Source organism: Rana temporaria, chromosome 6 (assembly GCF_905171775.1).
Source record: "Rana temporaria chromosome 6, aRanTem1.1, whole genome shotgun sequence".
NCBI classification, from domain to species: domain Eukaryota; kingdom Metazoa; phylum Chordata; class Amphibia; order Anura; family Ranidae; genus Rana; species Rana temporaria.
Genome location: NC_053494.1, coordinates 95,126,235 through 95,141,951, shown reverse-complemented (window position 1 = coordinate 95,141,951; position 15,717 = coordinate 95,126,235). Strand labels below are relative to the sequence as shown.

At 45.2% G+C, this 15,717-nt stretch overlaps 1 protein-coding gene across 2 annotated transcripts in view; it reads right to left on the bottom strand.

Annotated features, from left to right (window-relative positions):
* The window catches only part of GTF3C1 (general transcription factor IIIC subunit 1), a 307,903-nt gene that overhangs the window by 64,098 nt on the left and 228,088 nt on the right, over positions 1 to 15,717 (bottom strand). For both annotated transcript variants that reach the window (XM_040356997.1, XM_040356999.1), the window contains 2 exons: positions 13,617 to 13,679; positions 7,333 to 7,426 (listed from right to left, as the gene is read on the bottom strand). In XM_040356997.1, the coding sequence (XP_040212931.1) occupies positions 7,333 to 7,426; positions 13,617 to 13,679 (157 nt within the window). The remainder of the gene's footprint in view (positions 1 to 7,332; positions 7,427 to 13,616; positions 13,680 to 15,717) is intronic.

Genomic DNA, 15,717 nt, shown 5'->3' with positions numbered 1-15,717 from the left:
ACGGAGGAGGCAACCCCTTCAAGCCGTAGGCCTGAGTGATTAACTGTTTAATCCACCTTGAGATGGTGGATTTTGCAGCTGCCTGTCCCTTCTTGGGCCCATCCAGTAAAATGAACAACACATCTGTTTTCCGGATCTTCTCTGTAGCTTTAAGATAGGCCTTCATGGCCCTGACAATATCCAAGGTATGCAGCAACCCTTCCTTTCTGGAAGTAGGTTTAGGAAAGAAGGATGGTAATACCAAATCCTGGTTTAGATGAAAATTGGATATAACCTTTGGTAGGAAGGAAGGATGAGGGCGGAGAACGACCTTGTCCTTGTGAAAAATAAGATATGGTTCCTTACAGGATAAGGCTGCCAGTTCCGATACTCTTCTGGCGGAAACTATGGCAACCAAAAATACTAACTTCCTTGTCAGTAAAACCAAAGGAATTTCAGCCAACGGCTCAAAAGGTTGTTTATGTAAACTTGACAGAACAAGATTTAAATCCCACGGGCAAAGTGGGGATTTAACTGGAGGATTAATACGTAAGACCCCTTGAAGGAAGGTCTTAACCAGCGAGTGGGTGGCCAGCGGCCGCTGAAACCACACTGACAAAGCTGAAATCTGTCCTTTGATTGTGCTTAATGCCAGTCCTTTATCCACTCCTAGCTGGAGAAAACTTAATACTCTATCGATGGTAAACTTGCGAGAAAGCCATCGCTTGGACTCACACCAGCCTACATAGGCCTTCCAGATCCTGCAATAAATCACCCTAGAGACCGGTTTCCTGGCTCTGATTAGGGTAGAGATTACTTTCTGAGACAGACCTCTACCCCTGAGAATCAGGGATTCAGCTTCCAGGCCGTCAAATTTAGATGCCGTAAGGCAGGGTGGAGGATCGGACCTTGCGATAGCAGGTCTGGCCGTAGAGGAAGAGTCCAAGGGTCTCCCACTACCATCTTCAGGATTAGTGAATACCATGCCCTTCTGGGCCATGCTGGAGCTACCAGGATGACTGGTATGTGCTCCACCCTGATCCTGCGTAGCAGGCGGGGTAGTAACTGGAGCGGGGGAAAAGCATAAAGAAGTTTGAACTGATGCCAAGGGCAAACCAGCGCATCGGTTCCGCAGGCCATCGGATCCCTTGAGCGGGATATGAACCTGTCTAGCTTCTTGTTGAGTCTCGATGCCATGACATCCACGTCCGGCACTCCCCATCTTTGGCAGAGTGCTTGAAAGATTTGTGGATGTAGAGACCATTCCCCCGGCAACAGAGTCTGGCGACTTAAGAAGTCCGCCTGAAAGTTGTCCACTCCTGGAATGAATATTGCCGATATGCAGGGCACATGAGCCTCTGCCCATAGGAGAATCAAGCTCACCTCTCTCTGAGCGGCTTGACTCTTGGTTCCCCCTTGGTGATTTATGTATGCCACGGCCGTGGCATTGTCCGATTGAATTCTCACCGGGAACCCCTGCAATTTGGACGTCCAAGCCCTGAGGGCTAGTCGAGCAGCTCTGAGCTCCAAGATGTTGATGGGCAACTGCCTCTCTGGCTTTGCCCAAGTACCCTGGCGAGTGCAACCATCCAAAATTGCTCCCCAGCCCGTCAGGCTGGCGTCTGTGGTTACTATCTTCCAAGCCACTGGGCTGAAAGACTTCCCCTTCACTAGATTCTGAGGGTCTAACCACCAACACAGACTTTGTCGGACTCTTGATGAGAGCGGCAAAGGGATATCCAAGGCCTGTGGCCTCCTGCTCCATGCTGACAGGATGGCTGCCTGCAGGATGCGAGTGTGGCTCTGGGCGTACGGTACCGCCTCGAATGTGGCCACCATCTTGCCTAGTAACCGCATACATAGGCGAATAGTTGGTTCCTTTTTGCTTAGAACCAGTAGGATTAATTCCTTGATGGCTTTGACTTTCCTCAGAGGTAGAAACACTCTTTGTTGTTCTGTGTCTAACCTCATGCCGAGATATTCCAACTGCCTTGTGGGCTGGAATGTTGACTTTTCTCGATTTAGGACCCAGCCGAACCTCTCGAGGTAATGGACAGTGAGGGCCACTGCTCGTTCCAAGCCAGGAGACGAGTGATCTATGACTAGGAGGTCGTCCAGGTATGCTAGGATCGTGACCCCTTGGATCCTTAGCTTGGCTAGGATTGGGGCTAGGACCTTCGTGAACACCCGGGGGGCCGTAGCCAACCCAAAGGGAAGCGCCACGAACTGGAAGTGACGCAAAGCCACCATAAAGCGTAGATATCTTTGATGTGGCTGATAAATTGGAACATGAAGGTAGGCATCCTTTATGTCTATGGAAGCCATGAAGTCGTCCTTCTGGAGTGTGGCAGCTGCTGACCGCACGGATTCCATCCGAAATGAGCGGACCTTTAGGTATGCATTTACCATCTTTAGGTCCAAAATTGGCCTGACATCTCCATTGGACTTTGGGACGATGAATAAGTTGGAGTAGAAACCCAGCCCTTGCTCTAGGACTGGTACCTCTATTATTACTTCCTGGGAGAGTAGGTGATTTAATGCCGTCATTAATGCGGCTCCCTTCTCCGGATCGTTTGGAATCCTTGACTCCTGGAAATGAGGAGGAGGAAACCTTAGGAAGTCTAATTTGTAGCCCGTGGCCACGGAAGACCGTACCCACTTGTCGGGAATGCTGGCTTCCCAAATCTCTGAAAAGAGACGCAGCCTTCCCCCCCACCTTCGTGGGTGGGGGTGCCCCTTCATAAGGTCGGCTTGGGGGCTGGCTTTGCTGGTTTGCGAAACCACTGCCTCTTGCCTCTAGCAGCCTGGCCCTGCGATCTGCTATTGAAGTTAAAGTTTGATCTTGCAGGAGGCCGTCGATACTGTTTCGCATTAGAGGGCCCCTGCCCAGGGGAGTGCTGTCGTTTAAACGCAGGCCCCTGAAACTTCTTCTTGGTTGGCAAAAGAGTACTTTTGCCGCTTGAAATAGTCTGAATGTATTTATCCAGGTCTTCTCCGAAGAGTCGTCCTCCATGGAAGGGAAACCCTACCAGGAACTTCTTGCATGGGGGCTCTGCCTCCCAGCTCTTTAACCATAAGAGTCTTCTCATATGGATAAGGGATAACGATAAACGAGACGCTTGCTGGATAGAATCCTTAATCGCATCTACCGTAAAGCGTATGGCCCTAGGGACATCCGAAAATTCTTCTGCCTGCTGGGCAGGAATAAGTTTAAGCATCTGCTTAGCTTGATCCGATAATGCTTGTGAAACCCCAATCGCAGCCACAGCTGGCTGCACTACTGCCCCTGCAGTAGTGAAGGAGTTTTTAAGTAGTGCTTCCAAGCGTTTATCAACCGGATCCTTGAACACCTGTATGTTTTCTACAGGGCATGTTAAAGACTTGTTAACACATGAGATGGCTGCGTCCACCGAAGGGGTTGCCCATCTCTTGGAAAATTTATCTTCCATAGGATACAAGGCAGAGAATCTTTTAGGTGGTAAAAAGACTCTGTCTGGTTTGATCCAATCTTGGAACAAAACTTCCTCTAGCAGAGGATGGATCGGAAAAACTGCGTTGTTTTGAGGCGCCCTTAGTGAGCCCAAAGCTGAAACAGTCGATACCTGGAGATCTGGTGTTGGCAAGTTGAAAGCACTATGGACCAAGTCCGTTAAGGCTTGAACCCAACAGCTCTCCTTTTGGGAGACTGTCCCAGACTCCTCTGTATCCGAATCCTCGATCCCCGAACCTGCTTGGTCCTTGTCCAAGAGGTTTTCCAATTCTCCTGCGGAAAGGACCTCCTCCTCAGAGGGTCCATGCTCGGGCGACGGAGATCTATTCCGTTTCTTGCCCCGCAGAGCCATGGTTATCATCTTTTCCATTCTTTTTTCCATCTCCTTTAATGAGGTGGACAATACCTCGTCCGTGACCATCCTAGGGTTGGACTGACCCGAGCCAGCTCCAGCCCCAGATCCCGATGGCCCCAAGGCTCCCTCTCGGGAAAGCAGCGGCATAATTTTTTCCGAGACCTCAGACTCTCTGGGGGAATCCCCACCTCTTGTACCCTCTGACCCTGATGCCATGGTACAATACCGAGGTACGCCCGCTAACTTGTCGGTGTTTGGAACTATAACAATTATTGTCCAAAAACCTGTTTGGGGGAAAAAATGCCTTCTCTCCCTTTGATGGATTTTCTCTTTTTCTTTTTTTTTTTTTAAACCCAAGAAAGAAAAAACATTCTGTCCCCCTTAGTAGTATTGCCAAAAAACTGCTGAGATAGAAAAGGACAGCCTATTTCTAGGCTAGACAGTCTTATGAAGACTGTAATATCTTTTTTGGCCACTGTGTGTCCTTGGCGCCCCGTGCTGCCGCTCTGGTCTCTTCCTCCTCAGTTCCAGCATAAACTGAGCTGATGGAACGAAAGGAAGGGCCGCCCCTTCCTTAAACCAACTGACCCGCCCTTCCCCCCTCAGCTAACGGCGCGAAATTGCGCTCATAAAACGGGGACGCGCCGCCGACGGGGGGGGGGGGGTGGCTTTTGGGAGCCCACGAGGAGGCCAGCGTTTGCCTGTCATCCAGGCTAGGAGGAAGAAACCCATGCAGCATCGCCTGGAGGCTTGCAGGTAAGCACAGCTCTCTTAACACACACACACACACAGCCACTCAAAGCTTCAATACTACTAGGGAGGTCACCTCTTATGGGGAAATAACAGATAAAGCCATCCTATCATTAAGATATGTGACTTACTTTGCCAGATGCAGCGCATAACTTTAGGCATATCCCCTGTGACCCCCCAGAAAAACCTGCTAAGAACCAAGTTCCGCAAGTTTCCCCTCACTTACCTGCTCCATGCCGCAGGACTTTGCCAAGCAAGAGGCCCAATCTTCCCCCATCTCCGTGGGGCTGTCTAGACCTTCAGGCCCTGGGTTCCTATGAAGGATCCACTGTCCTGGGCCCATATAGCACTCTGGCAACAGAAACATTAGGCCCCCAAAGATTTCTAAGTTCTGGGCCCAGGGTCCAGCTCTCTAAAAAGAGAAGCATTATGGGCTATACCCCAAGGGTTTGGGGTCCGGTTACTGACCACTTTAGCGCTGAGGCCTTTGGACAGAACCGGTTAGCTCACCTAATCCCAAGGATGCGGAGGCAAGCTAAACCATGACCAACACCTAAGACACTGGCGTAAAAACTGACTATGGGAGGGGGTTATATAGGGAGGGGCATTTCCTGTTTGAGATTGCCAGTGTCCATCACCTGAAGGTACTCCATATAACCCATATAGTAATAAATATGCCGCTCTGTGTCCCGTGATGTACGATAAAGAAATCTTGTTTGTAATCCGGGGAGACTGCCTGTACTTGCCTATGCTTCAGTGGTCCGACGCCCACAAAGTCCCTCGCCGTCATCTTCTTCCCGACTTTTTACAGCTGCCAGTCTTCCGCCATCCTGATCACCCAGTGCTGGATGTCACTCCCAGGCGCACGAACATGGGTGCAGTCATTCTCGCATACAGACACTATGTCGGGTTGTAAACTGAGCTGTGCATGCGCAGCTCATTGTACAGACAACTGTGAGCAAGCAGGTAGGGTTATTTTATTGCAGAAGGGACATTGCATGTCTCTTCTAAAATAAAGAGCCAGTCTGCTCACATGTTTTATTTTAGACTTTAGTGCTCCTTTAAGTGCTACAGAAACTTGGTTATTTTTTTAAAATTGTTTTCAGTGCCCAAAACTTAAACATTTGTGTTCAAGATCTAAAAGTGGACCTAGCACCAGATATATTTTTTATGCGATGTGCAGGTATATTTTGTATATGCATAACACTTACAGCTCATTCACATGTGCTCTAATAGCCTGTGTTTAAGCAGCATTTAAGTACCGTTTATAAAGCCTCATAACCGTCTGTCATGAATATTACAATGGGCACCACACAGTGCAGTACACACAGGAGCAGTAGCGCTATATAGTGTTGTGTTAAAAATTAAGCAACATGTCACTTTTATGAGACATGTACGCTCATCAGCTTAAAGAGAATTATGTTTTTTTTTTGTTTCATACTTAACTAGGTGGATGCAGCATCAGACAGATGCTGCAGCTGTCCCCAGGTGTCTTTGCACTGAGAACCGAGCCACCAAATAGCACCGATGGCTCTGTTCTCACAGATCCCCGAGAGGAAAGCTGTTGGATGTCAATCAGCAGCTCTCCTCTCCACTCCTCCACACTCACTGGAGCGCAAAGCTGTGGAGGGGCGGTGAGCGACCGTCTCAGCGGCTCGCTAGGAAGGCCATCAGGTCAGGGCAGCTGGCAGATCCAGACTTCTGAAGTCGAGATGACACGCTGCCTCGACTGATTTCAGTGACGTCAGTAGAGAGCCGACTTCAGACCACTCCCCGCTCAAAACGGGTCACAGGAGTGCAAAACGAATTGCACTCCTGTGACCCAGAGGAGAAAACAAGCCTAAAAAGCTCAGTCTGGACTTCTCCTTTAAATAACACACCATACCTATAGCATTTATGGCGTGTTAACAAAGCATTTATAAAGTGTTAGCTGGGCACTGGGGGAGAAGCAGTGAAGTTTCCTGTATCCCATAATGCACTTGGAAATAATCAAGAACCAAGGCTGCATTCACACTATAGCGTACTGAATCACTGCGTTTTGTCCCACGAATTGCGGCGGCAAATAGCGGCATTTTGTACCGCGATTCGCACCGACAAAACGCCGCGATTGTGAATGCAGCCTGTGACCCCCTCTATGGAGATGGTTCACATCTCCTAGCCGATCGCCGAAAGACGCCTGAAAAAAAGGTCCGGGACCTTTTTTCAGGCGGCAGGCGTGGAGATGTGAACCATCTCCATAGAGGGCATTGCTAAAGCATGACCTCTGGCGTGTCGGGGCGGCAGCGGCATTCACACTACAGGCGTATATACGCCTAGGTGTGAACGGGGCCTAAGACAGAGCAGCTATGCTCAACATACAGAATCTCAGCCCAGAAACAAATGCCTGAAGCTTGAAACACATGCAAAAACACTTGTGCAAAACTTGTAAAACATTAGTTAAATGCCTAAAAAATAATTGAATTTGAACACTAGGTTTGGTTGAACCCCAAGCTCATCCCTCTCGCTGTATATTGTGACACATTAGAAATGTATTTAAAAAAATGTGCATAAAAAGGACCACTTAAAGAAATAAGATGCCCACCAGCAGCTCATTTCCCCCCATAAGCTAGATATTTGCTAATGTGACTGTCCACAAAAGGAATTCATACTTTTTTTTTTTTTTTTAAAGTGTTACACACCAATAAAATCCTGACATCTTTTGAAACTCACAACTCAAGTTAACTACAACAATTTTGTTCTGTAATAACATTTCACTTACTTGCAAAGATCGACATGATTTCATCTGCATATCAGAAAGTGCCAGTGTACTCAAGATAAGGTTCTGCAGCACCAGTACTTGGATGTCTTCAACGCTGCACATTTTTAGAAGGGTTTTAAATATGGAATAAGTAAACAAACTGGTTAGGAACAGCTATGAACCGATAAAATTCAAATACAAATATAAAATCAGTCAAATATTATGAAATATAAAAATATACAAAAAAGATAATGTTCAAAGGGGTACTTTCACAGATGAAGTAAAACTCTGGGCAGATAAATGCACAACTGGAAAACATACTGTATATCCTTACTATGTTACCTGCCAAAGGATTTGAAATTCTGTAATTCCAGCCTTGTGATTTACACTCCCAAATAAGCAATTCAGCTCCCTAAGTTACCTCGCACCTCCAGGCACCTCAAGTAGACATTAAATCAGCATCACCACCTTAGTTCAGTGATATTAACCAGAAACCATTAAATGTTAAAGAAGGACATCACAAAAATTAATGATCAAAATTTGAAATCCTTCGGTACATAGGTTAAAAAAACACACGTCCCATCTAGTTCGACCAAAAAAAAAAAAACAAATACAATCCCAAATACCCAATCCTTCACTCACAGTTGATCCACAGAGGAGGGGCAAAAACCCCAGCAAAGCATGCCCCAATTTACTACAGCAGGGGAAATAATCCTTCCTGGTAGGCAACAGAAAATGTATACAGTGCCTTGCGAAAGTATTCGGCCCCCTTGAACTTTGCGACCTTTTGCCACATTTCAGGCTTCAAACATAAAAATATAAAACTGTAAAAAAAAATTTAAGAATCAACAACAAGTGGGACACAATCATGAAGTGGAACGAAATGTATTGGATATTTCAAACTTTAACAAATAAAAAAACTGAAAAATTAGGCGTGCAAAATTATTCAGCCTCCTTAAGTTAATACTTTGTAGCGCCACCTTTTGCTGCGATTACAGCTGTAAGTCGCTTGGGGTATGTCTCTATCAGTTTTGCACATCGAGAGACTGAAATTTTTGCCCATTCCTCCTTGCAAAACAGCTCAAGCTCAGTGAGGTTGGATGGAGAGCGTTTGTGAACAGCAGTTTTCAGTTCTTTCCACAGATTCTCGATTGGATTCAGGTCTGGACTTTGACTTGGCCATTTCAACACCTAGATATGTTTATTTGTGAACCATTCCATTGTAGATTTTGCTTTATGTTTTGGATCATTGTCTTGTTGGAAGACAAATCTCCGTCCCAGTCTCAGGTCTTTTGCAGACTCCATCAGGTTTTCTTCCAGAATGGTCCTGTATTTGGCTCCATCCATCTTCCCATCAATTTTAACCATCTTCCCTGTCCCTGCCCAAACCATGATGCTGCCACCACCATGTTTGACAGTGGGGATGGTGTGTTCAGGGTGATGAGCCATGTTGCTTTTACGCGAAACATAACGTTTTGCATTGTGGCCAAAAAGTTTGATTTTGGTTTCATCTGACCAGAGCACCTTCTTCCACATGTTTGGTGTGTCTCCCAGGTGGCTTGTGGCAAACTTTAAACGACACTTTTTATGGATATCTTTAAGAAATAGCTTTCTTCTTGCCACTCTTCTATAAAGGCCAGATTTGTGCAGTATACGACTGATTGTTGTCCTATGGACAGAGTCTCCCACCTCAGCTGTAGATCTCTGCAGTTCATCCAGAGTGATCATGGGCCTCTTGGCTGCATCTCTGCTCAGTATTCTCCTTGTAGGAGCTAAAAGTTTAGAGGGACGGCCAGGTCTTCGTAGATTTGCAGTGGTCTGATACTCCTTCCATTTCAATATTATCGCTTGCACAGTGCTCCTTGGGATGTTTAAAGCTTGGGAAATCTTTTTGTATCCAAATCCGGCTTTAAACTTCTCCACAACAGTATCTCCGACCTGCCTGGTGTGTTCCTTGTTCTTCATGATGCTCTCTGCGCTTTAAACGGACCTCTGAGACTATCACAGTGCAGGTGCATTAATACGGAGACTTGATTACACACAGGTGGATTCTATTTATCATCATTAGTCATTTAGGTCAACATTGGATCATTCAGAGATCCTCACTGAACTTCTGGAGAGAGTTTGCTGCACTGAAAGTAAAGGGGCTGAATAATTTTGCACGCCCAATTTTTCAGTTTTTTATTTGTTAAAAAAGTTTGAAATATCCAATAAATTTCATTCCACTTCATGATTGTGTCCCACTTGTTGTTGATTCTTCAAAAAAAAAAAAAAAAATACAGTTTAATATCTTTATGTTTGAAGCCTGAAATGTGGCAAAAGGTCGCAAAGTTCAAGGGGGCCGAATACTTTCGCAAGGCACTGTATTTCAACCATGTATTAAGCCAACTATGTTGTGCACCATATTAGCATGTTCTTATATAATATGAAGTGTTCCCGTAATGCCTTGTAAACAAAAGGCATACCGTTTGCCCCATTTACTGACCATATATAACAGGAGTTAGGGAAAATAAATAAAGGCCGATATTACTATAACTGAAGTCGTTCTTACAGAAAACTGCAGCAAACTTCTTTACATTGCAGCCAGATTTGTGCCCCTTAAACATTTCTTTACATTTTCAGGAACATGCCACTTCCTATCCCTAAACAATATTTTCCTTAAAAGAGAAATATGGGGTTTCAAAAAAACAAACAAAAAAACCTCACCGAGGTGGTTGTAGCATCGATCCAATGCTGCACCTGTCCCCCCGCCGCCTTTCCACTGAGAGCTGAACAACCAAACACAGCTGATCACTCACTTCTCCCTTGTCAGTCACCGGTTCTGAGAGGTCATTTGACATCGGACTTCAGTCAGCTGTCAGCTGAAAATGGGTCACAGGAGTGCAGAACCAACTGGGGCTGGGAGGGTCCCTCTTCTGGCTAAAACACCCCTAACTCCCACTCCCCCAGGGTGGACTTGCACTTCGCAGTTTTCAATTCTATTATTGGGCTGCAGTACAGGGAAGGTGATGGTTCTCCCAACCCAAAGATAATCCTGCAGTAACTACCCTTAGTAGGTTAGTGCTTCAAGGCCCTCAGTCTTATACTTAGATTATGTAATTGATGACTACCACACTATTAATCTGGCACCAGGTCAGGTCGAAGTACCACACCCCATCTATGTCGACTACACATACTCTCATCTGGGGTATTCCCTCTCTCCCCCATCTTCATAGACTGCCAGATGCCCAATTGTGGACTGCGTGAGGGGTCACCGCCTTGAAACATATCATAGAGGGGGGACAATTAGTACAATTTCCCGAATTTAAATCAAAATATTCCCTGCCCAACTGCTTTTTTTCTGGTTTCTACAGCTACAGCACGCAGCAATGGCAAAATTCCTGTTGCCTTTGGCATTTGGAGAGACTGCTCACCTCTCGGGTGATCGGAAAATCATTGTCTGCCATATACCCAAGACTATCTCTGGCTTATGCTACCAAATAGGAAAGCACCTATAAAAATGGACGGATGACCTATCCAATGCCACGGAAGAAGACTGGACAGAATGTGTTGATAACTATGTTACCTCTATCATTTCGGCTATGGACAGAATTATACACAACTTAAATTTCTCCACAGGGCCTAGTATACGCCACAACAACTGGCCAATATGTCTCCGACTTCCAGTTCCTTAAGTGCTTAACCACTTCAGCCCCGGACCATTTTGCTGGTCAATGACCAGGCCACTTTTTGCCATTCGACACTGCGCGCTTTAACTGACATTTGCGCAGTCGTGTGACGTGGCTCCCAAACAAAATTGGTGTCCTTTTTTTCCCCACAAATAAAGCTTTTTCTTTTGGTGGTATTTGATCACCTCTGCATTTTTTTTTTGTGCTATAAACAAAAATAGAGCGACAATTTTGAAAAAAAAAAAAATAATATTTTTTACTTTTTGTTATAATAAATATCCCCCCAAAAATATATATATTGGGACCAGTGGTATTTTTATACAGATCAGTGCTATAAAAATTCATGGATTACTGTAAAAACTTCACTGGCAGGGAAGGGGTTAACACTAGGGGGCGATCAAGGGGTTAATTATGTTTCCTCGTTGTGTTCTAACTGAAGGGGGGGTGGGACCGACTAGGGGAAATGACAGATGGCTGTTCATACATTGTATGAACATACGATCAGTCATTTCTCCCCCTGAAAGAACCAGGAGCTGTGTGTTTACACACACAGCATCCCGGTTCTCGCTCTAACGAGCGATCGCGGGTGCCCGGCAGTGATCACGCACGCCTGGAACTCGCATCGGCACCAGAGGCAAGCAGGGGCTAGTGGCCGCAATGAAAAATCACGTTATATTACAGCTGAGCAGACCTGCCGCCGTAAAACTATGGTGGGCGGTCAGCAAGCGGTTAATGTGGTACACTGTAGGTACCTTTATTCACATGGTATGGACTTGTTCCTCCCTGTGATCTTTCTGGGAGCCAGTGATAGAGCTCTTTACTTTCACAGCTGAGACTAGATCCCTTGCTGCTGTTGATTTAACCACTTCCAGCCCAAGGCCGTCATACAATGTCCTTGACTTTCAGTGGGAATATTTGAATGATGCCTGCAGCTACAGGCATCATTCAGATACCCTCGTTTTCAGCCGGTGATTCTGTGCACCATAATAACCATCATAGTGGCAGTTCCGCCGCTTGATCGTTCTTACAGGTGACGGGAGGGGACAACCCCCCTCCCGCCACCATCTGTTTATCGGGGCTCTCCCATGCCATCGGGGACCCAGAGAAAGAATCAGCCGCTGCCGAATGACGACCATAGCTATTTACGGTGACCAGATGGTCCTCAGTCATCTCTATAAAATGTTGATTTTTACATGTAGGAGAGGAGTGCCAGAATAGGCCCTGTATGGAAGTGGTTAAAGGTAAGTTGTTGCACCAAGTCGTTTGCTTTTTATGCTGCATAAAATGACTTATGGAAGCAGCAACAATCCATAAAAATGTGGTCATCCTAGATAGATGCATATGGTATTAGTGCAGTGGTGAAGCTTGTGAATGTCCGCAGGCTTGCTCCCTTGCAAACCCTGCATGATATACCAGCTCTCCTCCCTTTCCTTGTATTTTGCCTGCTTTATCTGGTACTTTTGAATAACTTCTAACACCTCGTCCCCAGGAATTGTTTGGCGGTATCTTCACCTATGTATTCTAAATCTCATTGACAATGCTGTGTACCATCACTCAGGAATTTTCTTGTAGCTATAATGCCTTAAAGCCTAGTTCCACCCAGAAGTAGAAGTTCCGCTTATCTGCCAACTCCCCCATGCACTCCAGTGCCACGTTTGGCACCTTTCAGGAGGGAGGGAAGAGCAAGTATCTGTTTTTTGACAGGTACCCATCCCCACTTCTGAGAGTTCTCACCACGGCGAGATCACTCAGAAGTTCAGCCCCACTCCCCTTCACCCGCCGGGCCATTCAGAAAGCACGGCGTGGAACCGGCTGTGAAGCCACAAGGCTTCACTTCCGGTTTCCCTTACAGGCAATGGCAGCACCCGAAAGGGGTGCAGACATCAGTGGATTCCAGGACAGGTAAGTGTTCTAATATTAAATGTCAGCAGCTACAGTATGTATAGCTGCTGACATTTAATTTTTTGCTTGGGGTGGGGGGGGACTCTGCATTAAATGTACACTGACTTATGTCTGGACTATGATGACTCTTGAATGACATTTATGTGATGCTCTCTACACTGACGATTACCAAATGTAACATGCAGTATTGTTTGTATACCAAGTTGCACTAACTAAATGCCTTTCTGGAAAAAAAAAAAAAAAAAAAACACTTTGTACATTTGCTTATTAAAATTGCATTTGTTAATTTATTTACATACAATTTAAATACACTCACTTTACATACACTCGCAAGGACATACCCGTGAGTGTATAAAAAAGTGCCTTACAAGCACTGTACAGACATTTTGCAGCCACAGTAGAAGGAGCTGAAGCTCAGAGAGCATAGCCCGCCCTGTTCCAGTGTGCCTCTGACACCCTCACTACAGCCCCTGAGACCTTAACTACAGCTCCTAACACCCCCCTCTACACCCTATAAGTGAAAAAAGGTATTGTTTCACTTTAAGTACATTTTAGTTTTACATACATGCTCTGGTCCCATTGTGTACTTAAAAGTGGGGTATGCCTGTAGTTTTCAAATTATGTAAATCATTAATTATGGCTGATCGCTCAAAAAACACAGCAACCAAAGTTTCCAGTTGGCGTTGTTCCATATATTAAGGAAAGAAAAGTACATTTACTTCTACAATGCGATACCTGTTAAGACTTTCTAATGCATTCTCTTGGATGGACTCATCTCCAACTGCCAGAACACGAAACCTAATAAATAAAGAAAAAGATGGCGTGATAAGAAGTCTGAGGCTGTAAATATCTGCAAAGTCAAAATTCATCATTAATGGACATTTCTTTATGCTTAGTCCTGCCCAATCTTCACTGCTATTCATGACCTCTGCAGGAAGAAACACCTATATTCCTAGTCTGGCTAGGACAGTCAGGATTCTGTAGTAGATGAACATTGTAGTTTCACTCTCTGGAATGCAATGCCAGTAGATTTGTATTCACTAGCAGAAATGCGATACCAATATAATAAAATATCGATAAGAATATTCCTATTGACAGATGAAACAGGGCTTTAGCTTACAGCAGTGCTAAGACATTCATGGCCTTAGAATACTAGGGAGGTTTTTACTTTTCAAATAGGGTTTGGTTAGTTTTTCCAGTTTAAATTGATTGTAAAAGTCTCTTTTTTTTGCTTTTTTTGAAATAACAAAAACATGTTATACTTGCCTGCTCTGTGAAGAGGGTTTGCACAGAGCAGCCCTGATCCTCCTCTTCTCGGGCCCTCACTCCTGCCAAGTGCCCCCACAGCAAGCAGCTTGCTGTAGGGGCACCAGAGTCAAGCCGCATCTCCTTCTGTCCGTTCAAATAGGGAGCCATGGCCACCACCTCTCTTCTCATTCGCTCACTGAATTTGATCGACAGCAGCGGGAGCCAATGGTGCCCGCTGCCGTCTCAACCAATGAGGGAGAGTCTCGGGCAGTCAAGACACTCCTGCAACATCGCTGCATAGAGATGGGACTCAGGTAAGTATAAAAGGGGGCTGCTGCACACACAAGGCTTTTTAAGATGAAAATAAACTTCTGACTTTACAACCACTTTAAGTGTAAAAGGAGGAAAAAGGAGGAAAACTTAATTTAAACACTGCAATGGACCTGGATATTCTAACACTATGCAAAAACTTAAAACAAAAGTTCTGTAAAATTCATTCTTCTATTTCTGGCTAATGATTGTATTAGTGAACACAACATATTCTACATAATTTCAAAAGCTTTATTTAAACACCCATTCTTCTTTTTCATATAGGTAGCAGAAGTTGTGGCTCAGACAACAAATGAGTCCCAAGAGGCAATCCAAGCGCCGTTATAGACTATATAGATAAATTATAGCAATAAAATAAAAAAATTTACACATGGGAATTCAATAAAGCAGTCATTTGGTTGCCACCATTTACTTTAATAATAGCTTTGAAAATCACCCACTACGTACCATTTTTTTTCTCCCTTTTATTGGTTGAACTAGATAGACTTGTGTCTTTTATTCAGGCAGACTATATAACTATGCAATCACAGGCAAGGAGTATCTAATGGGGAACTAGTCTCATCAGACTCCTCCCACTGGACAACTCAGAGCGGCTGTGCCTTTTGGAGTGGGTGAAGCCTGAAGGGGAAATCCTAGGCTAGTTCCCCATCAAGTCTGCCTTGCCTTGCTTGTGATTGATTGTGCACAGCAGGGGGCAGATTACAAAGCCACTTCTGGACTAAATGGTGGCTATGGATTGGCCCACTAGTGTCCTGTCAATCAAAAGTAAAGTGGACTGGACGTGACTAGTTTCAGGAGTTCCCCATCAGTTTTTGACCACCCAAGTACAAAACCCATCGACCATGCACCTGTCAGTGTGACTGGCGTAGTGGCCAGGGAGGGAAGATGGGGTTTAAGTTCACTGAGGAAAGAGAGTCCAATATAGACACTCCAACCTCAATGCCAGCACTGACAGGTATATGAACTTATGTACCAGTCTCTGAAATGTACATCAATTGCATGCAAGTACTGTCATTTTTGGTGCTTCCCCCCCCCCCCCGACAGTATTATAAAAGGGGGCTATGAATTCCCCAGACAGTGTTTTCATTTTTAGTGTAAAGTACCGTAATTACAAAAATCGAATTTACTCTAGAAGCACAGAACAGTATGGGGACCATTGGACAATTAAAAGCAGGACCCCCAAGGAGGATAGAAAATCCCATGAAATAAAAGAAAATATGTTTCCACCTAAAAATAAGCAGGGACCAAAAAACTAACA